We start from the raw sequence: 27692 nt of genomic DNA on the forward strand, positions 1-27692 counted from the left end.
GTCAACATGAACTATCCAAAGCATTTCCTTTTACTTTTTATGCTGGACCCCCTGAAGTTGGTGAAGCTTATACTACTGAAGATGGTGAGAAGTACATTAAAACTAATGTCTCTCTATTTTCTTTAATAAGCACATCACAAATATATAATATCTATTAAATCTTATTTCTTTCTCTCACTTTTTATCACCTTCGGTTATCATAGTGAGATATTCTCTTGTAGTTTAGCTGCAAATCGAAGGGCTTAGTGTGCTTAAAATTAGATTTCGATGCCCACAGTAGGCATAGCACAGATAGACAATTGTGTAGCATTATGCTTAACAACTGATACATTGGGACATTATGTACCCACAGTTTTACATTAGCTTTGATTTTTGCCATAGCTTAGTGTAAATTTTTATCCATTACAAATAAAGTTAATTACTTGAATACTTTTTCCATGTAAAACAATCCAAAACATATTTGAATCATGTTCATTATACACGTGTTGAGTGTTTTAGAGTAAAAGGGGGGAAAAATAATTTTGCTCAGCTCTTTTTTTTAATTATAAGTTATTATTAGTGCTGTCTTTGTACATGGTTGGTTGGTTGCTTAAGTCATTTTAGGGTTATAAGCACAAAGAAAGGTACAAGTAAAAATCCTTGTTTGTTTGTTTTTACCTGAAAACTTGTACAATTTTAAGAGAACTTGGTACTGCTTAGGGAATGTGGTTTACTCATAAATTGTTGTTTTTAAACATGAAAATTATAAAGTAGATATTCTGAGACATCTTGGAGAAGTTTTCCCTGTTGTTCCATCCAACTGTGGCTATTAACTGCATCACTTACAAGGTTAGAATTGGTATAAAAAAAAAAAAGCTAGTAAATATATACAAGTATTTGGTGAATTTTTTTTTTTGTTTACCTCATCTTGATGGTAGAATTTATATTACAATAAAAGTGTCTGGTAATTGTAAAGCTTTTGCTTTCTTAATGTTACAAGCTTCATTTATAAACTCTCATTTACTGTGGTTTAGCATATTTTGATGATTTTCAAAGCTCTGTCTTTAAAACCTGTCAATAACTTAGTAAAACACAGTAGTTGATATAGTTAAGACTAATTGGCCAGAGAGGAGAGGTGTTTGAAGAGTGAGTGGCCTGAAATTCATAAGATGTTAGAAAGTTTAAAGAAGTTCATTTGTTTTTATTAATCTTTTTATTTGTATAACAAAGATGAAATAAGACTTTAAGGGGGGTGTACATTTCATGATCTTAATTGATAAATATTTTTTGCATGTAAATGAAAGCATTCATCTGATTCGATTTAATAATTTGGCAGGTAGTACGGTAATTGTGGTGTTTGATCGCCCAGTGAGTATTATTGAATTTCAAGAATGTCACAGCATTCTTACATCTGAGACAATTCAGTTCTTAGGAGAGGGCACTCTTTGTAAATGGGCCACAAAAAATCAGCTGGTCATCAGTACAGAAAAATATATTAATGGTAAGTCAATGTTTGAATTAAAGTAGTTTGTGTCAATCCTAATGAAAAATTAGTTTATATACATATGCATACCTTGCTTATGCTTACACATAATAAACATAATAACAGTTAGGGGAATATGGATAAGTTTGTAATGTTTTGATGGTTTTATTGGCAAGAGTTTGGAAACCAAACGTGACGATACTATTTTGTCACCTTGAGCATGGGGAGTGATTGACTAAGGTAAAAAGGGAGCTTACCAAAATATTTATCAAAAGGGAAGTAAAAGCAAAATTAGAATAATGATGCTTGAAGGCACCTTGCTTATTCACGTGACCCCGGTTTCTACTTTTTTTTTCAAATTTTCAAATGTGCTGTGCATACTTAAGCAAATATGTTTTTTGAAGTTTTAATTCATTATTTATTACAAATTGGAAACTATAATTAACGTACCATTTCACTGTTGTTTTATTTTAATTCTGCAGTATTGAGATATTCCACAAAAGTGGCTTAGTCAAACTTGAATCATCTAGCCTTAGTCTAGCATTTGAAATTAAATAGCTTGTTAATAGTTTATCACAAACCTTGATAGTTGCTCATTTTTATTAAGTGTAGAGTTGCAGTTAGGAGTTTTCTAAATATCCCTTTTAAGTCATATAAAACTGCATTCACTAATTAATATATGTAAAATTTTAGAAAGGTACAACATGGCCCATTATGTTTCAGTAGCTTAATATAGCCAAAAAGTGTCAATAGTTGTTAACAGTCATTCTAAACAACGTCTTTATATTCTTTATTTAAACGTTAATAGCTGGTTTTGGGTGATCACAGTTTGATTTTAATAGCTGTAGTTCTCTTATCCTATTTAATATTTTTAATTACCAGTTTCTAAGTGATATATCAACCTTTTTAACATAAAAACAATATAATTAAAATCATACCTTGTATAATCATCTCTGTTAAATTCATTATGCCTTTTAATATAGGGGTTTCATAACTTTTGTTGTTTTTATAACAATTGAGATGTAACAGTATCACTTATGTTTTTTCGTACTTGCTATTTTTAACATACATGTTTTTTTTTCTTTCTTCTAGCTAATTCTGTAACAATATCTTTTTTGTCAGAAGTACTTAAAGAAGATGACCAGAAAATTGCTGTTCCAAAATCTGTAAACTTGGTAGGTGAACACACTTCAATAATGAGTGAAAAACTTGTAGCACGTATCCTTACAAGTGAATATGAATATGAAAATTTCTAAATGTGAAAATGTATCAGAGATTAAGCTTACAATGAACTGGTCATTATTCTCAAGATATTTTAACCAGCTTTATTGTAAGTATGTCAACAAACAAATTTCTTTTTTCTTTTTTAAATTCTGATGTGTTGACAAGATAGCTTTTCCTGTTTTTTGCTTCTCTCTACGTGCAAACGTTTTTTTATAATGCATGCCAAAAGCCTTCTGCATCCTCTTATGAGAATCTTTCAGGTGTCTCATTCAAATCATCATACACCAACAGGAGAGCACCACCATCACGTGATGGATGTGATTTCCTCTATGCATCACCACTGAATCATCACCTTTCATTAAGCAGTGCTTGAGTTCAGATGTATTTCTTTTTGTTCCTTACTTCTTGAAGTGGTTTAACTTTAATTTACTTTATTTCAAGAATTTTTGTTCCACTTTATTTTTGAAAGTGTTTGATTTACCTGTGTTTTGGTACAAAAATATTTCTTCTTTGTTTGGTATTAAGTATGAATTCCGCGAAGTAAACGTGGTCACTTCAAGTACATCTTATTCTTCTGTGATACTGTAATTCAAGCCACAGGTGTGGGTGATCTATCAGGCAGTTTATTGACCTTTATTAGCTGGAGGATTGAGTGTTATATGGGATAGTCTTTGTCATTTTTCTGTTATCTCTCTTTCTCCCAGTCTTTCGAACCTGGCCAGTTTGACAAGGATTTGATCATTTGCCCCCCCCCTCCCTCTGAAGTTTGCTGTGCCTTTCCAAACCCTGTTAGGCTCTCTTCAGCCCTTGGATTCATTTTTCAAATATATGATATTTTGTCTGTTGCTTCTATTTCTTATGACACACTCCTTCCCTATTGTATGATTCTTCCTCCCAGCCTTATCTAGATTTTTCTCTCACCTGATATTCAGCTTCACACCGAGCATTTCATCTTTACTTAAGGGGATTGTTAGTGTAACTTGTTCCTTGCAGGCTTTGGATCAGTCTGCCCTCTCTTATGTTAGGGCAAACTGTCTGTATCTGGACCAACAATTGTTCAGTTTTGCCTGTTAGGATGGTGTGACCAAAATCTACTGTTCATCTTACCAAAACCTAGTATTCTTGTCTTCATCTTACCCTGACTACTCTTTTGCAGTACCACTCCTCAATTTATCTCCTGTCTGAGGATCTTACAATACTTCTAAGGGGTTTTCTTGGAAGTCTTCTCTCTTCTCATTTCCATTTCAGCTTGCCTGCCATCTACGCCCTGCAACCATGATTTATTTGTTGTTGGAACCTTTGGGATCATGATGCTCTATTGTCATGGACCCATCTCCTGGCTCTGTTTCTACAAGACTTTCAGACAGCCCCATTTTTGAGATGTTTTACATTTGACATGACCTTGTATTTGAGGGTAGCTTCAGTCCAGCCTGATTTAATGGCCTGATTGTCACAGTTTCTGCTTCCTTGGAGTATTGTCTACCACTTGTGGCTGTCATTCTAGTTGAGTCTTTATTAATGCTTTCTTTTCTTTCAGGGGCTCTTGATTTGAATTTCCTCTCTTGGATCTCCCCTTCTTTACACACACACACACACACACACACACAAACAAATTTGCTCTGTACACCATGTTGATTTGCACACATTTTCCATGGCTCCATGTGCTTATCTTTGAAGTGGGATATTTCACAAGATATTTACTTTATAAATAGACCCGTTCCAGACTGTACCACTCGTGGACAGCATGGGTAAAGCAGAATGGGATAGTTTCCTATTCCTGCCATGCCTTTATTGCATGAATTGGTATGTTCAAAATAGAGTTCTGTTTTATGATGACCCATTGTGCTGATGTTCTTTCTTCCAATTTCTCCAATGCATTCACAACTCCCTTTCTTCCATTTACCAGTTCCAAGCTGGCCTGTTTCTATCATCTATAGAACTATCATTCAGATGTTTTGAGGAGGTACGTCTGTTTTTCTATTGCATTGGTCCATTCTCCTTTTCAATTTAGGGTTCTGACTAATCTTGTGGGGAAGGAGAAATATTCTATTGGAAGTTATAATTTCCCTACACTGAAAATGTACTCCTGATGAGTACTTCCTTCTTCCCACAGTCTTCTGGTGCTTACACTTTTTGTCAAACTTTTAAAGTGATGGTTTGGTAGTGGCACATAGAGGGAATTGCATTCATCATGTGATAGTAGAGTTCTCCTATTGGTGGAGAGATAATGCATGATGATTTACATGAGAGCTGTGTTGGAATTTTTAGTTCCAGTAGAGGGGAAGTGCTGAAGGCTTGTGGTATTGTGTCATAAAAAGTTTGCATATAGAGGGCACCACAAAAGTGAAAAGCTAATCTTATGATGATAGGGAAGTAACTATCAAAATAGGAAAATTATGACTTTTATAAGTCATAATTAAATAAAACCCCGGTTCTTTTTCATTGGAAACTAATTAAAACTTCTTAAATAGAATTAAGAAAAGACAGGCAAAATGAACCACAACAAATTATATGTTCAATAAGGTTTGTGGTTAGTGTCACACCAAACTAACATGTTTAATATGTCTCATTTTTCTATTCACTAAAAAAAAAACTGGGTTATTTTATTATTAATTTTTTTTGGTAACTTTACAATTTTGTATGTTAACTGTTCAAGCAGAGAAGCTGTGATGTCTTAGTAATGATACATTATCACCAATTGAACTTTTATTTACTGAAGTGTGACTTGACAGTTAGATTACTTCAATGGGATAAGATTAGTGCTGAATATACAGTATGATGTTGCTTTTACAGGCTCAAAAATCTATCTTGAATACATTATGAAAGAAATCAATATATCATTGATCATTAGTTTTCTTTGTGAAATTCACTCATGTTACGAACTGCTAAGAAAGAATATAGCTTAATGTTTATTCTGTTCTTCACTTTGGAAACTTTTAGGTCGTACATGCTCCCAAGGTTCATACTACCAGCAGAGATTATCTCATGATAACTGGTCCCAGAACTGTACCACAGTGTGGCGAATTTATGTTGGTTAGCCATTTTTCTTCATTAAAAGGAGGCGGTGAGCTATGAGTGGGAAGTTATGCGTGCAGACAATCAACGTGTGCAACCCGACTTTTACTATGAAGTCCAAGGCAATGTATTAATCTGAAGTTTTTGCAGATAAAGTAAAAGTTATATAGATTTGTACATTCATGGTGCTCAATCTGTGATAAAACTTGTAATATAAAATGACCTTTCATTTTTATGAATGACATTTTGTAAAGTGATTTGATGTGAAATTATTTTTTTATGTGTTTCAAATTAGAAAGTATAATTTCTTTATTCAATGATAACTCAAATTCTTGTCTTATTTTTATGTATTTAATTTATTCCAAGTCATATTATAAAATTTAATTGCATTTACACAGGTCAGAAAACTCCATACCTGGTGTTATTAGCTGATAAGCTGAAGTTAGGCACTGATTACATGTTCATTCTAACTGTAACTTCACCATCAATGAGTTCATTGAGAGCAGAGCATCAAGTGACAAGAGTTTCGTATGATGCTCCAGTTGTTTCACTGTACACTAGTCTATCCGAGAACAGTGTTAGTATGAATGAGAAGTAAGTTTGTTTGTAAATCTCCAAGTTTGGCCACATGCATTAGTGTTTGTGAAATGGTTTTGTAACCAGTGTATGAACTCGTTTAAAAATTTATAATCATCATTTCTTAGAAGAAAGATTGTGTTTATGTACACAACTGACGTAACTTTTTATTTGTTGTTTGATAGATGGAGTCGCAACATGCCTTATTGAAGATATTTTGAACTTATGTTTAAACAAATTTAATCAAACAAACATATTTTAATTGTGATAAAACATTTTATAAGCTGCCAGTATTTATTGAAAATTGTTAGCTATGTAATAGGAATAATTTCTACTATGTTAAATATTTAGTAAATGTTTTTAAAAAAAATTGAAATTCTGTAAACTTTAGTTTAAAAAAAACATACAAACTAAAAACTTAAATTGTTAAGAGTAATAAACAAAAGTAACATTTTTATTTTGGACATGATGAAAGATAATTATTAGAAATTTCACCCGACTTGTTTTGGCTACCAAGTAACCAGCCTTTATTTTTGCACTATTTTTAACTGATATATATTTTAAAGATCAGAAAGAGGTTGTTTATAATTATCTAACCATGACTGCCATAGATTATATATCTTTTTAGGTTACATTTATACGGAGAGGTTACATTGCCAAGCTGTATCAAACCTCCAAAGCCAGTGAGATTTGCTTGGGCTGTCAATAACCCTCGTGTAAAGTTTGACTTTGGTAGTCTCTACGTTCCTGTTTATAAAGCAGCTGCCTTCACCCTGCCAGGTAAGGCATGCAAAAAAAACAAAAAAAAAAAAACCTATTTTTCTTTTACCAGTTTCCTCTCAACTTTTTGATGGTCTGGTAAAGTCTGGTGGTAACACACTATCATCTAGTAGTAACTAGTAGTAATCATCGGCTCAGTAATAACCAACTATAGCACAAACATTGAGTAGTACAGAGGCGAGTCTAAAGACTTGTAATGCTAAAAACTAGGTTAATGAGAGGCATAGCAAACACATCTTGTTGTGTAGTTTTATGCTCAACTAGAAGCAAACAACTTAACTAATTAGTAAAAGGATTAAATATGTTTTTTTTCTGTGTTTTGATTTCATTAAGTTTCCATAATTGGAGAAACTACAACAGTATGACAATAAAAAAACAACAACACAAGAGTTAACCAATAATAAGACATTCTTTCCCTTCTGTATTAAGGAAATGACTTTTTTTAAATTATCTCGCCCTTTCAGCCATGGGAGCATTATAATGTGAAGGTCAATCCTACTGTTTGTTGGTAAAAGAGTAGCCTAAGAGTTGGCAGTTGGTGGTGATGACTAGCTGCCTTCCCTCTAGTCTTACACTGCTAAATTAAGAACAGCAATTGCAGATAGCCCTTCTGTAGCTTTGTGCAAAATTCAAAAAAGAAACAAACGAATAAAATTATCTTTTATGATCTGTTGTTGGTGCTAAATTAAAATATTTCTCTGTTTTGGCATTTCTTAGTGGTCAGTTAGATATTGTAAATATGTTTTGGCCAGTTGTGTAATCAAATGGAACATTTAATAACTACTCATCCAAGCAGTTAATTAAGATTTTTATTATATTAAGTGTTTTAAAACCGTCATGTCCTGTACGTATAGTTTAGGGGGTTTGCTACCAATTGATAATTTAATGACCATCAAACATAACAAAAACTCGTACAAAAAAATACCATATAATTTATTTGTTTTCATAGAAACATGGCTCTTTCTTTCTGTAATACTTTAATATTAACTTCTGATCTACATGGTTTGTTACTAAAACTAAAGGCAGTAATAAATGTAGGTGATTTAATATACGTTTTTCTATTTGTCTGAGATTGCAGTCTGTGAAGTCTACAGGTCTTCTACTAATGACAATTAGGTTATTAGAATCAAAAGAAAAACTGTCCAAAAATGTCAACTATTGTAACATTTTTACAGTCAACAATATTTTTTTACTAAAAAAGAATGCTTTATTCATTTACTTAAGTATATGCATATGGAAGTATTTTCCAAATATGGAGAGATTCTACACAGAGTAGAAAGAATTTTTGTTTCTCTTTACAACAGGTAATTAAACCCTGGATTTTATTGTTGTAAGTTGTACTAACTTACTACAAATATGGAGAGATTCTACACAGAGTAGAAAGAACGTTTATGTTTCTCTTTACAACAGGTAATTAAACCCTGGATTTTATTGTTGTAAGTTGTATTAACTTACTACAAATATGGAGAGATTCTACACAGAGTAGAAAGAACATTTATGTTTCTCTTTACAACAGGTAATTAAACCCTGGATTTTATTGTAGTAAGTTGTATTAACTTACTACATACAGATTTTTAAAGTTTCAGTGTTACCACAAGTAATATCACTTTTGTGATGATCAAATTTTTGTTCAGTACTGCCTATAATTATACATTATAAATTGCAGGAGAAAAATGTGTTGATATTTTGTCTATTTGCTTAATTCAAATGTATACTAAATAGTTAGGACACTAATTAGTGTTTTTTAACAGTGGGCGAGACCGTGACCTTCACCCTTCGAACTTTTCTGGATACTGCTATGAATGAGTCCACATTTGCTTTTGTTACAGTTCAAGTTGTGCCACAACCAATTCAAGCCATTATCAAAGGTAATTTCTTAAAGCAATGTTTTTTTGTGCTACTGAATTGAAACACTTGTAGCACTAACTGTACTGCAACATACAGATGTTAATGTATTTTAAAATGTAATATACAGTATACCACATTAATTGAAATGTATTTCCAGAGATGAAACTGATTTTGGATATTTTATGTTGTGCTGGTATAGTGTTGTTTAAATTATTATTATTATTATTATTATTACACTACCCAGTTGTTTTTGGCCTGGCATGGTCAGGTGGTTAAGTCACTTAAGTCATAATCTGAGGTCACAAGGTTGCACCAAACATGCTCGCCCTTTGAGCTGTGGGGACGTTATAATGTGATGGTCATCCAATTATTAGTTGGTAAAAGATTAGCCCAGGTGGTGGTAATAGCTAGCTGCCTTCCTTCTATTCTTAAACTGCAAAATTAGGGATGACTAGTGCAGATAGCTCGCATGTAGCTTTGCTCAAAATTAAAAACAAACCAACAAATTTGTTTTCACACCTCCTTTGGTTTCTATACTTTTTTTTTTTTTACAAAATTGTGCATTGTGGAACTGTTGGAACTTGTGTAAGAAACTGTGGTGTGAATTGACGCAGTTCAGTCATTCAAACATGTATACGCAATTTTATTAACAAACAGATGATCAACAAATACTTCTGATATATCTTACCTCTACTCACAGAAATCTTTCTTGATCAGTACTGCTCTCTGTTCTTGCAAATGTTTTGCTAATCACCAGTCTTGCAACTCTCACCTTTTTCTCCATTTCTATGTAAATGATCACGCAGCAACCCTTCATCATAAGGAGTATAACACTACTCCTATCATAACTAGTGCTTTCTCTCATGATGTACCTCTTAATCAACTACTAATTGGCAGCCTTGCTCTTAAGACATTTTATTTTCACTCAAGTTTCGCAACAATTAAAGTTACTGCAGTTTTTTGCTAGATAATGTTTTTCTTATTACCGTATACATTCACAGTTTCAAGTTGTTACAACTGCTAATACTGTTTATGTTCAGGTGAGATTATTGACCACTCTTTATGGTTGAGCATACAGTTTTTGGCTGATGATGTGACTTCTGTGATTCATGGAGAAGTGCTTTATTTTGTCCAGCAGTCACCACCACATGAGGAGTATTCTTTTCTTGTCTGTGATTGGTGCATCTGACAGGGAGGATGATACTTTGAACAGTCTGTTCCCTTTTCTTCATTATGCTTCTCAGTTGCAGCTCATTTCTTGGGAATGAACCTGGCCTTCTTCACTCTTTGTTGATTTGATTTTGTTTTTATTTCCTGTTTCCCGTGATTCTAGCCCTTTCCACCTTGGTGACAAACCTTTGAGTCAATATATGTTGCTTTTGAAGGTGGTTTCATGAGGTCTTGTTCTCTGTTTTTGTCTTTTGTACCTCAACCAATGAAGCTTTGTGCAATATCTCTTGGAGGATTCTCTTACCCTTCCATCTGCAAACTTGGTCTTTGCCTGATGGAAGGATTGACTCAATGCTACCATGGGGATTCCTCTTCCTTCATCTAGTCTGGATTGTTACTTTTTTTACCGGTGGTGAGCTGCATATTTTGGTTCTTTCCATGTTTTTGCTCTTTCGTTTTGGCAACACGTTAATAAAGGGCAGACGGTATTTCTGACTCAGAAGTGGTGAAGTCTCCTGCTGCTGTGATATTTCTAATTCAATTTTCCCACCTGATTGTCTTTCTTTAAGTATTTTCTAAAGAGGGATAATTTCCTCACCGTGCAAAAGATTCTAGCTTATTGTGAGTAGAGGTAAGATATTGTATTAGAACTTAACATTATCAAAACAGAAAATGTATTTTCAAATAGGTAACTCATTTACATATAAACATGCAGAAAGAAGCAGGAGTTACAATGCTTAGTGGCAAGTGAAAAATATTTGCTGATTGAGGGCAGTTACTAATCAAGAAAGTTATTTGTGAGAGAAAGTATCTGTTTGGAAATACTTTTTCCAATTTAGGAAAATGTTAACTTTACAAATTTGAAAATGTTTTCTAAGTAAAATAATCCACATTTATAGATAACACCTCTAATGTTCTCTAAGTAAGATAACGCACATTTATAGATAACACCTCTAATGTTCTCTAAGTAAGATAATGCACATTTATAGATAACACCTCTAATGTTCTCTAAGTAAGATAATGCACATTTATAGATAACACCTCTAATGTTCTCTAAGTAAGATAATGCACATTTATAGATAACACCTCTAATGTTCTCTAAGTAAGATAATGCACATTTATAGATAACACCTCTAATGTTCTCTAAGTAAGATAATGCACATTTATAGATAACACCTCTAATGTTCTCTGAGTAAGATAATGCACATTTATAGATAACACCTCCTAATGTTCTCTGAGTAAGATAATGCACATTTATAGATAACACCTCTAATGTTCTCTAAGTAAGATAATGTACATTTATAGATAACACCTCTAATGTTCTCTGAGTAAGATAATGCACATTTATAGATAACACCTCTAATGTTCTCTGAGTAAGATAATGCACATTTATATTTAACACGTCTAATGTTCTCTGAGTAAGATAATGCACATTTATATTTAACACGTCTATAATGTTCTCTGAGTACGACAATGCACATTTATATTTAACACGTCTAATGTTCTCTGAGTAAGACAATGCACATTTATATTTAACACGTCTAATGTTCTCTGAGTAAGACAATGCACATTTATATTTAACACGTCTAATGTTCTCTGAGTAAGATAATGCACATTTATATTTAACACGTCTAATGTTCTCTGAGTAAGATAATGCACATTTATAGATAACACCTCCTAATGTTCTCTGAGTAAGATAATGCACATTTATAGATAACACCTCCTAATGTTCTCTGAGTAAGATAATGCACATTTATAGATAACACCTCCTAATGTTCTCTGAGTAAGATAATGCACATTTATAGATAACACCTCCTAATGTTCTCTGAGTAAGATAATGCACATTTATAGATAACACCTCCTAATGTAATAGACAAGGAGCAGTTGCAGAATCTGTTTCCTGTTTTAGTATTTGGTTGCACCCTTTTGGCTTTGAGAACTTCTTGATATTGCTGTGAAACTGAGTGCATGAGGGGTTGAATGTAGGTACTGGTAAGTTCGTAACCCACATATGGATTAGGGTCTCCTGCAGTTTTTCTCTCCCACTTTGTTATGCTACCCATTATCTTTCAACAGTTTTTGATAGAGTTGAGATCTGGGCTGAAACAATGAAATGATACCCAAAATGTGTTTCAGTACACATAGAAATAACTTTTACTGCATAGGATGCATAAATATTATAAATATTTTTGGCCCTGTGGCAATGAATAGAGTCATCCTTGAAGGTCAGCTCCTCCAAAGTATTCAAAATTGTTGTCTTTAACTGGGACTCAAGGATTTCAATATTCCTATTGGATTGACAGTGCCTTTTACTAATGCAGGCTTTCCACACCCTGGCATTCCTATATCAACTGACCTCATGGATACTTTACAGATGCTTTCAAACCTGCTGGATGAAGGTCTACTCTACAGTAGCATTGTACAAAGTGTTTCCCATCAGATCCATGCAGATTAAATTGTGTTATCAATTTCCTGAAGACAGATGTCTGAATAGCCAAAGTGACATTTGAAACACCAATGTGTTTGTGTATTGGTGTTTTGAATGCACTGATTTAGCAACATTAATTTTCATTCAGGTATGAAAAGTCTATTAGTTTATGTTTATCTGCATGTTGAACTTTGTTTTGTGTGAGAAGATTACTTTAGTCCAGTCAGCATGCTCTTTGACCAACTTGAACCTCATCTTCCTATCTCTTTGATGAGGAGAGATTCTTTTATTTGGCTGTTCTACTAGGAAACTGAATGAATACAGGTAAGCTCTTTTAAAATTTGTGAATGACAGTTGATGATTCTATAAGTTGATGGATTTCATAACATGGTCATTAGCTGCTGTGGGAGTTCTCTTCCCTTCTGCTGATACACAAATCCAGTCTGTCTGTATTCTGTTTCTGCAACTAGTGACTAACAGCAGTCTCATGAAATTCATTTTCTATAGCAACAAGCCTTGTGTAAAATCCCTCTTTTCTCAAAAAAAACAACAACAAAAAAACAATGATTGCTTTTTGTCCATGGGGTAAAGTTGCAAGTTTTGGTTGTGGTAGCATCACATGCATGCTGCAAGAAATATGTTTCTAAACTGGCTCTGAGTAAGAACCTCTTCCTATAGCCATAAAATAGCTGATGCAGTAAACAGACAGCTGCTGATGTAACAGACAGTATTGCATCATCATTTGCACCTGTACGCATTAGGGCTTGAAGATAGATGATGATTCAAAAGGAAAAGTGACAAAAATTCAGTTATTTTCCTACCACTCTATGTGTGCGTCTATATGTTTTTATTTCTTAAGGAATATAATCACAGTTCAGTTTTTTGTCTTTTTACGTGAGAGAGGAATCATTTGTGGTATGTTGTACTGACATCATGGTCTCATGACATATAAGGTTCCCACATATTACAATTTGGAAACATTCATGAAATTCAGTTACAAGCTTCCAAGTCTAGAAACATATAACTTTTTAATCTAAGAGTCAATTGTGTTGTGTTCCTTTGTATACAGTGGTAATTTCATCTGCTTATTGGGAAGAAAAATCAACTTAAAACTCAAAGAAAAGATTTCAAATAACATAATAATTTTATTTGATACAATCAATTGCATTATTCTGACTTTGCTTCTAGTGAATACAGGCTAATCTGTTCAAACTTCTAAGGTGTGTGTGTGTGTGTATTGCTTTTTATATGATAAAACCAATATATATTACTCTACATGATTTTAACATTCATAAATATTCATGTTAGAGAATGCTTAATCTTCATTTTAGGAATTCTTTTTTGGAAACACCACCTGATGTAATATCTAAATGTTTTCTTTGCTGTGTGTTTAATGAAAATTTAAATTTTACTGTGTAAAGAATTGAATACATGTGTAATTAAATCAGATTGAAGTAATGAAAAATTGAGATTTGTGTGACAGAAGACTAGTTAATTATTTTAAAACATACAGGTTAGTGTGTTCGTGTGTGTTCTTAAAGTCGCACGGGGTTGAGTCCACTGAGGGAATTGATCCCCTGATTTTAGTGTTGTAAATCTGTAGACTTACCATTGTACCAGCAGAGGAGTACAAGTTAGTTTCTTTTATGCTAAAACTCATGGTTTGACCACAGTGATGAGCTAATTACAGAAAGTATATTATATATCTTTAGGCTTAACAGCTAACAAATAACTTCCATGTCATAAAATTAGATCAAAATAATTTGAGAGATACTCTCAAAGAAACAAATGTAATTCTAATTGTTCAGTTTGTGTTAATATACAGTATTTTTTATTTCATTAAGTAGTTTTCATCTCATTTCAGGTGAACCAGAAGTTACAGTAGGTAGTAGAAGTGGAACCATTTTGTTAGATGGATCTGAATCTGGAGAATTTGGGATTCCAGTTGTTTATCAATGGAGTTGTCATGATAAGGTGAAAATAGTTATTAAGTTGGTTGATTATGGTCTTCTAATGATTTTCTTACAAGTACATGTCTTACTTTTGCATTTGTATTGTTAAAATGCAGTGTAGATCCAAACAATAAATGTTTGTATGTCTTGTAATCTGTGTGGTCTCTTTATCCACTATGTACTTAATTTGAACATTGTTATTGTATCATATGTGGTCTCATTATCCACTGTGTACTTACTAGGGACATTACTAATATAATCCGTGTGGTCTCATTATCCACTGTGTACTTACTAGGGACATTACTAATATAATCTGTGTGGTCTCATTATCCACTGTGTACTTACTAAGGACATTAATAATATAATCTGTGTGGTCTCATTATCCACTGTGTACTTACTAGGGACATTACTAATATAATCCGTGTGGTCTCATTATCCACTGTGTACTTACTAGGGACATTACTAATATAATCTGTGTGGTCTCATTATCCACTGTGTACTTACTAAGGACATTAATAATATAATCTGTGTGGTCTCATTATCCACTGTGTACTTACTAAGGACATTACTAGTATAAGATGTGTGGTCTCATTATCCAATGTGTACTTACTAAGGACATTACTAATATAATCTGTGTGGTCTCATTATCCAATGTGTACTTACTAAGGACATTGCTAATATAATCCATGTGGTCTCATTATCCACTGTGTACTTACTAGGGACATTGCTAATATAATCCATGTGGTCTCATTATCCACTGTGTACTTACTAGGGACATTACTAATATAATCCATGTGGTCTCATTATCCACTGTGTACTTACTAGGGACATTACTAATATAATCTGTGTGGTCTCATTATCCACTGTGTACTTACTAAGGACATTACTAATATAATCTGTGTGTTCTCATTATTCATTATCCACTGGGTACTTACTAGGGACATTACTAATATAATCTGTGTGGTCTCATTAATCATTATCCACTGTGTACTTACTAAGGACATTACTAATATAATCTGTGTGGTCTCATTATTCATTATCCACTGTGTACTTACTAGGGACATTACTTATATAATCCATGTGGTCTCATTATTCATTATCCACTGTGTACTTACTAGGGACATTACTAATATAATCTGTGTGGTCTCATTATTCATTATCCACTGTGTACTTACTAGGGACATTACTAATATAATCTGTGTGGTCTCATTATTCATTATCCACTGTGTACTTACTAAGCACATTACTAATATAATCTGTGTGGTCTCATTATTCATTATCCACTGTGTACTTACTAAGCACATTACTAATATAATCTGTGTGGTCTCATTATTCATTATCCACTGTGTACTTACTAGGGACATTACTAATATAATCCATGTGGTCTCATTATTCATTATCCACTGTGTACTTACTAGGAACATTACTAATATAATCTGTGTGGTCTCATTATCCACTGTGTACTTACTAGGGACATTACTAATATAATCTGTGTGGTCTCATTATCCTCTGTGTACTTACTAGGGACATTACTAATATAATCTGTGTGGTCTCATTATCCACTGTGTACTTACTAGGGACATTACTAATATAATCAGTGTGGTCTCATTATCCACTGTGTACTTACTAGGGACATTACTAATATAATCCGTGTGGTCTCATTATCCACTGTGTACTTACTAGGGACATTACTAATATAATCCGTGTGGTCTCATTATCCACTGTGTACTCACTAAGGACATTACTAATATAATCTGTGTGGTCTCATTATCCACTGTGTACTTACTAAGGACATTACTTATATAATCTGTGTGGTCTCATTATCCACTATGTACTTACTAAGGACATTACTAATATAATCTATGTGGTCTCATTATCCACTGTGTACTTACTAAGGACATTACTAATATAATCTGTGTGGTCTCATTATCCACTGTGTACTTACTCGGGACATTACTAATATAATCTGTGTAATCTCATTATCCACTGTGTACTTACTAAGGACATTACTAATATAATCCGTGTGGTCTCATTATCCACTGTGTACTTACTAAGGACATTACTAATATAATCCGTGTGGTCTCATTATCTACTGTGTACCTACTAGGGACATTACTAATATAATCCGTGTGGTCTCATTATCCACTGTGTACTTACTAAGGACATTACTAATATAATCTGTGTGGTCTCATTATCCACTGTGTACTTACTAAGGACATTACTAATATAATCTGTGTGGTCTCATTATCCACTGTGTACTTACTAGGGACATTACTAATATAATCTGTGTGGTCTCATTATCCACTGTGTACTTACTCGGGACATAACTAATATAATCCGTGTGGTCTCATTATCCACTGTGTACTTACTAAGGACATTACTAATATAATCCATGTGGTCTCATTATTCATTATCCACTGTGTACTTACTAGGGACATTACTAATATAATCCGTGTGGTCTCATTATCCACTGTGTACTTACTAGGGACATTACTAATATAATCTGTGTGGTCTCATTATTCATTATCCACTGTGTACTTACTAGGGACATTACTAATATAATCCGTGTGGTCTCATTATCCACTGTGTACTTACTAGGGACATTACTAATATAATCCGTGTGGTCTCATTATCCACTGTGTACTTACTAGGGACATTACTAATATAATCTGTGTGGTCTCATTATCCACAGTGTACTTACTAGGGACATTACTAATATAATCTGTGTGGTCTCATTATCCACTGTGTACTTACTAGGGACATTACTAATATAATCTGTGTGGTCTCATTATCCACTGTGTACTTACTAGGGACATTACTAATATAATCTGTGTGGTCTCATTATCCACTGTGTACTTACTAAGGACATTACTAATATAATCTGTGTGGTCTCATTATCCACTGTGTACTTACTAAGGACATTACTAATATAATCCATGTGTTCTCATTATTCATTATCCACTGTGTACTTACTAGGGACATTACTAATATAATCCATGTGGTCTCATTATCCACTGTGTACTTACTAGGGACATTACTAATATAATCTGTGTGGTCTCATTATCCACTGTGTACTTACTAAGGACATTACTAATATAATCTGTGTGGTCTCATTATCCACTGTGTACTTACTAAGGACATTACTAATATAATCCGTGTTGTCTCATTATCCACTGTCTACTTACTAGGGACATTACTAATATAATCTGTGTGGTCTCATTATTCATTATCCACTGTGTACTTACTAGGGACATTACTAATATAATCCGTGTGGTCTCATTATCCACTGTGTACTTACTAGGGACATTACTAATATAATCTGTGTGGTCTCATTATCCACAGTGTACTTACTAGGGACATTACTAATATAATCTGTGTGGTCTCATTATCCACTGTGTACTTACTTGGGACATTACTAATATAATCTGTGTGGTCTCATTATCCACTGTGTACTTACTAAGGACATTACTAATATAATCCGTGTGGTCTCATTATCCACTGTGTACTTACTAGGGACATTACTAATATAATCTGTGTGGTCTCATTATTCATTATCCACTGTGTACTTACTAGGGACATTACTAATATAATCCGTGTGGTCTCATTATCCACTGTGTACTTACTAGGGACATTACTAATATAATCTGTGTGGTCTCATTATTCATTATCCACTGTGTACTTACTAGGGACATTACTAATATAATCTGTGTGGTCTCATTATCCACTGTGTACTTACTAAGGACATTACTAATATAATCTGTGTGGTCTCATTATCCACTGTGTACTTACTAAGGACATTACTAATATAATCTGTGTGGTCTCATTATCCACTGTGTACTTACTAGGGACATTACTAATATAATCCGTGTGGTCTCATTATCCACTGTGTACTTACTAGGGACATTACTAATATAATCTGTGTGGTCTCATTATCCACTGTGTACTTACTAGGGACATTACTAATATAATCTGTGTGGTCTCATTATTCATTATCCACTGTGTACTTACTAGGGACATTACTAATATAATCCGTGTGGTCTCATTATCCACTGTGTACTTACTATGGACATTACTAATATAATCCGTGTCGTCTCATTATCCACTGTGTACTTACTAGGGACATTACTAACATAATCTGTGTGGTCTCATTATCCACTGTGTACTTACTCGGGACATTACTAATATAATCCGTGTGGTCTCATTATCCACTGTGTACTTACTAAGGACATTACTAATATAATCCATGTGTTCTCATTATTCATTATCCACTGTGTACTTACTAGGGACATTACTAATATAATCCGTGTGGTCTCATTATCCACTGTGTACTTACTAAGGACATTACTAATATAATCCGTGTGGTCTCATTATCCACTGTTTACTTACTAAGGACATTACTAATATAATCCATGTGGTCTCATTATTCATTATCCACTGTGTACTTACTAAGGACATTACTAATATAATCCGTGTGGTCTCATTATCCACTGTGTACTTACTAGGGACATTACTAATATAATCTGTGTGGTCTCATTATCCACTGTGTACTTACTAAGGACATTACTAATATAATCTGTGTGGTCTCATTATTCATTATCCACTGTGTACTTACTAGGGACATTACTAATATAATCCGTTTGGTCTCATTATCCACTGTGTACTTACTAGGGACATTACTAATATAATCTGTGTGGTCTCATTATTCATTATCCGCTGTGTACTTACTAAGGACATTACTAATATAATCCGTGTGGTCTCATTATCCACTGTGTACTTACTAGGGACATTACTAATATAATCTGTGTGGTCTCATTATCCACTGTGTACTTACTAAGGACATTACTAATATAATCTGTGTGGTCTCATTATCCACTGTGTACTTACTAAGGACATTACTAATATAATCCGTGTTGTCTCATTATCCACTGTCTACTTACTAGGGACATTACTAATATAATCTGTGTGGTCTCATTATTCATTATCCACTGTGTACTGACTAGGGACATTACTAATATAATCCGTGTGGTCTCATTATCCACTGTGTACTTGCTAGGGACATTACAAATATAATCTGTGTGGTCTCATTATCCACAGTGTACTTACTAGGGACATTACTAATATAATCTGTGTGGTCTCATTATCCACTGTGTACTTACTTGGGACATTACTAATATAATCTGTGTGGTCTCATTATCCACTGTGTACTTACTAAGGACATTACTAATATAATCCGTGTGGTCTCATTATCCACTGTGTACTTACTAGGGACATTACTAATATAATCTGTGTGGTCTCATTATTCATTATCCACTGTGTACTTACTAGGGACATTACTAATATAATCTGTGTGGTCTCATTATCCACTGTGTACTTACTAGGGACATTACTAATATAATCTGTGTGGTCTCATTATCCACTGTGTACTTACTAGGGACATTACTAATATAATCTGTGTGGTCTCATTATCCACTGTGTACTTACTAGGGACATTACTAATATAATCTGTGTGGTCTCATTATCCACTGTGTACTTACTAGGGACATTACTAATATAATCTGTGTGGTCTCATTATCCACAATGTACTTACTAGGGACATTACTAATATAATCTGTGTGGTCTCATTATCCACTGTGTACTTACTAGGGACATTACTAATATAATCTGTGTGGTCTCATTATCCACTGTGTACTTACTAGGGACATGACTAATATAATCTGTGTGGTCTCATTATCCACTGTGTACTTACTAAGGACATTACTAATATAATCTGTGTGGTCTCATTATCCACTGTGTACTTACTAAGGACATTACTAATATAATCTGTGTGGTCTCATTATCCACTGCGTACTTACTAGGGACATTACTAATATAATCCGTGTGGTCTCATTATCCACTGTGTACTTACTAGGGACATTACTAATATAATCCGTGTGGTCTCATTATCCACAGTGTACTTACTAGGGACATTACTAATATAATCTGTGTGGTCTCATTATCCACTGTGTACTTACTCGGGACGTTACTAATATAATCCGTGTGGTCTCATTATCCATTGTGTACTTACTAAGGACATTACTAATATAATCCGTGTGGTCTCATTATCCACTGTGTACTTACTAGGGACATTACTAATATAATCTGTGTGGTCTCATTATTCATTATCCACTGTGTACTTACTAGGGACATTACTAATATAATCCGTGTGTACTCATTATCCACTGTGTACTTACTAGGGACATTACTAATATAATCTGTGTGGTCTCATTATCCAACTTACTAGGGACATTACTAATATAATCTGTGTGGTCTCATTATTCATTATCCACTGTGTACTTACTAGGGACATTACTAATATAATCTGTGTGGTCTCATTATCCACTGTGTACTTACTAGGGACATTACTAATATAATCTGTGTGGTCTCATTATTCATTATCCGCTGTGTACTTACTAAGGACATTACTAATATAATCCATGTGGTCTCATTATTCATTATCCACTGTGTACTTACTAAGGATATTACTAATATAATCTGTGTGGTCTCATTATCCACTGTGTACTTACTAGGGACATTACTAATATAATCTGTGTGGTCTCATTATTCATTATCCACTGTGTACTTACTAGGGACATTACTAATATAATCCGTGTGGTCTCATTATCCACTGTGTACTTACTAAGGACATTACTAATATAATCCGTGTGGTCTCATTATTCATTATCCACTGTGTACTTACTAGGGACATTACTAATATAATCCGTGTGGTCTCATTATCCACTGTGTACTTACTAAGGACATTACTAATATAATCCGTGTCGTCTCATTATCCACTGTGTACTTACTAGGGACATTACTAACATAATCTGTGTGGTCTCATTATCCACTGTGTACTTACTCGGGACATTACTAATATAATCCGTGTGGTCTCATTATCCACTGTGTACTTACTAAGGACGTTACTAATATAATCCGTGTGGTCTCATTATCCACTGTATACTTACTAAGGACATTACTAATATAATCCATGTGGTCTCATTATTCATTATCCACTGTGTACTTACTAAGGACATTACTAATATAATCCGTGTGGTCTCATTATCCACTGTGTACTTACTAGGGACATTACTAATATAATCTGTGTGGTCTCATTATCCACTGTGTACTTACTAAGGACATTACTAATATAATCTGTGTGGTCTCATTATTCATTATCCACTGTGTACTTACTAGGGACATTACTAATATAATCCGTTTGGTCTCATTATCCACTGTGTACTTACTAGGGACATTACTAATATAATCTGTGTGGTCTCATTATTCATTATCCGCTGTGTACTTACTAAGGACATTACTAATATAATCCATGTGGTCTCATTATTCATTATCCACTGTGTACTTACTAGGGACATTACTAATATAATCTGTGTGGTCTCATTATCCACTGTGTACTTACTAGGGACATTACTAATATAATCTGTGTGGTCTCATTATTCATTATCCACTGTGTACTTACTCGGGACATTACTAATATAATCCAAGTGGTCTCATTATCCACTGTGTACTTACTAAGGACATTACTAATATAATCCATGTGGTCTCATTATTCATTATCCACTGTGTACTTACTAGGGACATTACTAATATAATCCGTGTGGTCTCATTATCCACTGTGTACTTACTAAGGACATTACTAATATAATCCGTGTGGTCTCATTATCCACTGTGTACTTACTAAGGACATTACTAATATAATCCATGTGGTCTCATTATTCATTATCCACTGTGTACTTACTAAGGACATTACTAATATAATCCGTGTGGTCTCATTATCCACTGTGTACTTACTAGGGACATTACTAATATAATCTGTGTGGTCTCATTATCCACTGTGTACTTACTAAGGACATTACTAATATAATCTCTGTGGTCTCATTATTCATTATCCACTGTGTACTTACTAGGGACATTACTAATATAATCCGTGTGGTCTCATTATCCACTGTGTACTTACTAGGGACATTACTAATATAATCTGTGTGGTCTCATTATCCACTGTGTACTTACTAGGGACATTACTAATATAATCTGTGTGGTCTCATTATTCATTATCCGCTGTGTACTTACTAAGGACATTACTAATATAATCCATGTGGTCTCATTATTCATTATCCACTGTGTACTTACTAGGGACATTACTAATATAATCTGTGTGGTCTCATTATCCACTGTGTACTTACTAGGGACATTACTAATATAATCTGTGTGGTCTCATTATCCACTGTGTACTTACTCGGGACATTACTAATATAATCTGTGTGGTCTCATTATCCACTGTGTACTTACTAGGGACATTACTAATATAATCTGTGTGGTCTCATTATTCATTATCCGCTGTGTACTTACAAGGACATTACTAATATAATCCATGTGGTCTCATTATTCATTATCCACTGTGTACTTACTAGGGACATTACTAATATAATCTGTGTGGTCTCATTATCCACTGTGTACTTACTAGGGACATTACTAATATAATCTGTGTGGTCTCATTATTCATTATCCACTGTGTACTTACTAGGGACATTACTAATATAATCCGTGTGGTCTCATTATCTACTGTGTACTTACTAGGGACATTACTAATATAATCCATGTGGTCTCATTATCCACTGTGTACTTACTAAGGACATTACTAATATTATCTGTGTGGTTTCATTATCCACTGTGTACTTACTAAGGACATTACTAATATAATTTGTGTGGTCTCATTATTCATTATCCACTGTGTACTTACTAGGGACATTAATAATATAATCTGTGTGGTCTCATTATCCACTGTGTACTTACTAGGGACATTACTAATATAATCCATGTGGTCTCATTATCCACTGTGTACTTACTAAGGACATTACTAATATAATCCGTGTGGTTTCATTATCCACTGTGTACTTACTCGGGACATTACTAATATAATCCGTGTGGTCTCATTATCCACTGTGTACTTACTCGGGACTATTACTAGTATAATCCGTGTGGTCTCATTATCCACTGTGTGTGTACTTACTAACTTATATTTATATATGAATAAACCTGAAAAGCTGTAATAATTGCATTTTTGTTTTCATGTCGTGAGATCTGTATGCCGTTATACAAATCTTTTTATGTTTCCAAACTAAATATATGTAACATAATGAAAATATTTTTATTTACATAATTATTTATACACAGAACAATGAACCATGTTATAATATGTTGGAAACATCCCAGAACAATTCACTTATATCCAGAGATGAACAAAGAAAATCTATATTGAAATTGCTGTCTTCACAACTAGAATATGGGAAAAAGCTCAAATTTAGTCTCCAAGTGTTCAGTGCCAGAAACCCAAAATTGAAAAGTAACACAACTTTGGATCTGAATGTTGTAGACGGAGATATACCTCAGGTTAAGTCGCTAAGTTTGTTTTTCCTCTAGGCCTTAAGGGTTTACTTAAAAAAAAATAACTTTCTAAGACTTCCCTATCAAGAAAGTGGTCCTTTTCATATATTATTATTAACTTGCAATACAAGAGTAATTAAAGGATCTTACCCATGCTTTTTTACCTAAAATGTTTTGCATATGTATTAATGCTCATAAAAGGGTTATCTTGCAGAATCACACAAAAGATGTAATGAATTGAAAAACATCAACAACCGATACTTGAGAGTTATTGAACAGTCAGCTATTCAAAAGTGGCAAGCTTTGTCTTTTGTTTTCAAACTTATTCCCTGTGTATTATATATAGATTGGCTATTTGCTACTATTTACATTCACATAGTATACTTTTCTTTAACTATTTAGGGTATTCTGTATGTTTGTATGGTTTTCTCTAAGTGTTAGATTGGTTTTCATGCTTTTACAACCATTATTAAAGGAAGCAAGAAATCTTTTCCAGTAATTGTAATATTATCTGTTCATGCATCTATTGCTATTCAAGTTAACTTATGCTTGCATGTGTCATTTGTTAATTGGGTAAATTTGATTTGATACATTTTTTATAGCTAATGGTCCTATATTATTCGATTCCTTCAAACATGTTATAATAAGTAAATCGGTCTCATGGTATAAATCTTCAATATCTGTTATTTAAACCTAATCTTTGAGTGTTCAATAATTAAAAATTAAGAGCTCACTGCTACATCTTATTAAAGAACTTTATAATTAATTGTCCTTAATTTTAAATAAGTACATTGTTCTATTTATTATTTCTTAAAATAAAAATTACCTCAAGCTTGTGAAAATTAGTCCTAGATTGAACTTTACTGTTTATCCATTTGCCCTTTTAAATGTAATTTATTTCAGCTCAATCAAATAGTACTTGTAGCGTTAACAGTTTATACACAGCCCTACTTTGAAATTCATCAATCAAATAGTACTTGTAGCGTTAACAGTTTATACACAGCCCTACTTTCAAATTCATCAATCAAATAGTACTTGTAGCGTTAACAGTTTATACACAGCCCTACTTTCAAATTCATTTTTTTTCCTTATTCATGTATTTGGTACAAAATAACAGCTTCTTAAAAACAGTGAACAGAATTTTTCTAATTTCTTAAACTGAGATCAAAATAGATTACAAAGTGCCTAATACTTGCATGTATATGTGCGGACTTTCTATCAAATTATGTAGTTTATTTCCTACAAAGGTGTGGCTTCAGTCTGTATCTGTCCGAGGTGTACCTATCAGGAGGAGAAACCCAGTCAATGGTGTCTTCACTGTGCCTGCAAGAATGCCTGTTATTATAGAGGCAACAGTAAGCTCCATGAGAGCAGTACAGACTCTCAGTTGGAATATTACAGGTTTTTTAGTATTTCTATGTTGATTTAGAAATTAACTTTTCATATTAATATTTAAATAAAATTTTTATGTGTAAAGTGCACTTGTGCACGAGCACACACACACACACACACACACACACACACACACACACACACACACACACACACACACACACACACACACACACACACATATACATACACTATAGTAATACAGTATGTTTGTTAACAGTATATGTACTGTTTGATCTCCACAGTAGATACACCAGAAATAGTTGCACAGCTATGCACTAACACGAATCAAAACTTTTTGTTTAACATTTTGTTTGAAGACACGTTTTTACATACTGACTAAACAGAGCTTAAACCCTAATGAGACAACCCTTATTTTGATTGTCACAAACATAGGTTTCTATGAGATAGATAAATGATTATGACAGAGTAAGATGACAATGATCCAGTATAGATGATAATATAAATTAGTAACTGTCAGAAATTTTAATGAATGTTATGTGTACACCATAACTGGCATACTACTGTTTTTCTGGGAGTACATGAGGTATAGTACTTTACGTAAACACAAAACTTAAATTTTGATTGGTGTCTTAAATATTGCGTTATGTATAAACCAGCCTATTTATCTTCTGATATTTGCATGCATAGCTACATAAACTTGTCAAAAGTTAAAAAGTTATTTGCATACCTATTTACATTTCCTCTTAGCTGTGGATACGTATTGTTCTTAAAGGAACATTTAATATCACATTTGATTCTTATTGGTTACTTGTTATGATTACAATTTTATATGCTGATTATTTTAGTGTTATTGATTGTATATTTCTTTTTTACAGTCAAATCTTTTAATGTTTTGTGAAAAAAGTATACTTCTAGTTGGTTTTTTTCTCCAAGTTTTGCATTAAGCTAGTGTATATGAATTATATTTCTTGTAGGTTTTCCTCGTTCGTATCATTACAATGACATAAAAGGAAGTACAAAAGGTGAAACAATTCTTACTTTACCTCAAGGTTTGTGAGAGTTTTCCATTCAGTTTATATGTTATTTCTAACAGATGTTACAAAACATATATTCCAAAACAATTTAACAAGGATCTATTAATGACAGCAATATTATTGGTATATATTAAAATAACTTGTAGTGTAAAATATCAAAGTTTTAAATACCGTGATTTAGTGGTAAAACGAATATTTCAAGCAAAAGTGAATTTCTGTTGCAGGGCTTTGCATACATTGAGAAATATTTAGTCGTCAAAGTTAATTATGGGGGCAAACTTAATGTTCATTTTTATAATCTTTTGTTTGTATATGAATGCAAAATATATAAAATATATTAAATAGATTTAATAAATCTTTATTCAGTATTATCTTTGGCTCATGTTGCATTGTTCTGGTTCATTCATGTGCTGCTCTGAATCATTGATGTTCTGTTTTGACTCAGTGATATGATGTATTGGTCTGGTTCATTTATGTGCTATTGAGCCATTCATGTTCTGTTTTGACTCAGTGATATGATGTATTGGTCTGGTTCATTTATGTGCTATTGAGCCATTGATGTTCTGTTTTGACTCAGTGATATGATGTATTGGTCTGGTTCATTTATGTGCTATTGAGCCATTGATGTTCTGTTTTGACTCAGTGATATGATGTATTGGTCTGGTTCATTTATGTGCTATTGAGCCATTGATGTTCTATTTTGACTCAGTGATATGATGTATTGGTCTGGTTCATTTATGTGCTATTGAGCCATTGATGTTCTGTTTTGACTCAGTAGTGTATTACTGTGACTCAGTGATATGGTACTTTGGCTCGGTGGTCTGTTAGCCTGTCTGTTTTACTTTCTGTTTGAATTCAGTAGTGTTATTTGGACTCGTTTTTATTTTAATCTGACTCGCAAATTTGCAGTCTCAACCAGGTTACAAGTTCTTTTTAATGCTTAGCACTGTTAAAATATGTAAATTTTGATTTATGATTAAAAGTGTTTTGAATATAAATGTATGAAAGCACTGATAAAAAAAACAAAAAACAACTGCACTTCATTTTCTAGTAATAAAAAATTGTTTATGTACATATTTGGTGTAGTAATTGGTGTCTAAAGCTAAATATTCTGAATGTTTTGATTACAGACACAATTGCTTACTGATTTTTCAACAGGCACAGTTGTAGAACATGGTGTGTATGTCATTAACCTGAAGGCATGTGACATAGATGGGGTTTGTGGTACAACCAACTTGACTCTCTATGCTTTTCCAGTAGTTGTATTGTGCCATGTGTATATAGAACCTTATGTTGCATATGGATGGGTAAGTCAAAGAGAGTAAAACAAAGTTATTTATTAAATATAATGCAAACACCTAATAAGCATATTATATCTAAAAACCTGAAATTTTTTTAGACAAAGATAT

The 27692-nt window shown here is 33.3% G+C and overlaps 2 protein-coding genes across 4 annotated transcripts in view; both read left to right on the forward strand.

Annotated features, from left to right (window-relative positions):
* Positions 1–27692, forward strand: part of LOC143245225 (uncharacterized) — a 418752-nt gene that overhangs the window by 140123 nt on the left and 250937 nt on the right. The window lies entirely within an intron of this gene.
* The window catches only part of LOC143236956 (uncharacterized), a 29816-nt gene continuing 2130 nt past the window's right edge, over positions 7–27692 (forward strand). The window contains exons 1-12 of the mRNA XM_076475692.1: positions 7–91; positions 1316–1480; positions 2555–2637; positions 5627–5750; positions 6100–6295; positions 6906–7057; positions 8809–8925; positions 14368–14477; positions 23684–23899; positions 25141–25294; positions 26224–26298; positions 27442–27590. Coding sequence (XP_076331807.1) covers positions 7–91; positions 1316–1480; positions 2555–2637; positions 5627–5750; positions 6100–6295; positions 6906–7057; positions 8809–8925; positions 14368–14477; positions 23684–23899; positions 25141–25294; positions 26224–26298; positions 27442–27590 — 1626 coding nt within the window. The remainder of the gene's footprint in view (positions 92–1315; positions 1481–2554; positions 2638–5626; positions 5751–6099; positions 6296–6905; positions 7058–8808; positions 8926–14367; positions 14478–23683; positions 23900–25140; positions 25295–26223; positions 26299–27441; positions 27591–27692) is intronic.

Source organism: Tachypleus tridentatus, chromosome 2, assembly GCF_004210375.1.
Source record: "Tachypleus tridentatus isolate NWPU-2018 chromosome 2, ASM421037v1, whole genome shotgun sequence".
Classification (NCBI taxonomy): Eukaryota; Metazoa; Arthropoda; class Merostomata; order Xiphosura; family Limulidae; genus Tachypleus; species Tachypleus tridentatus.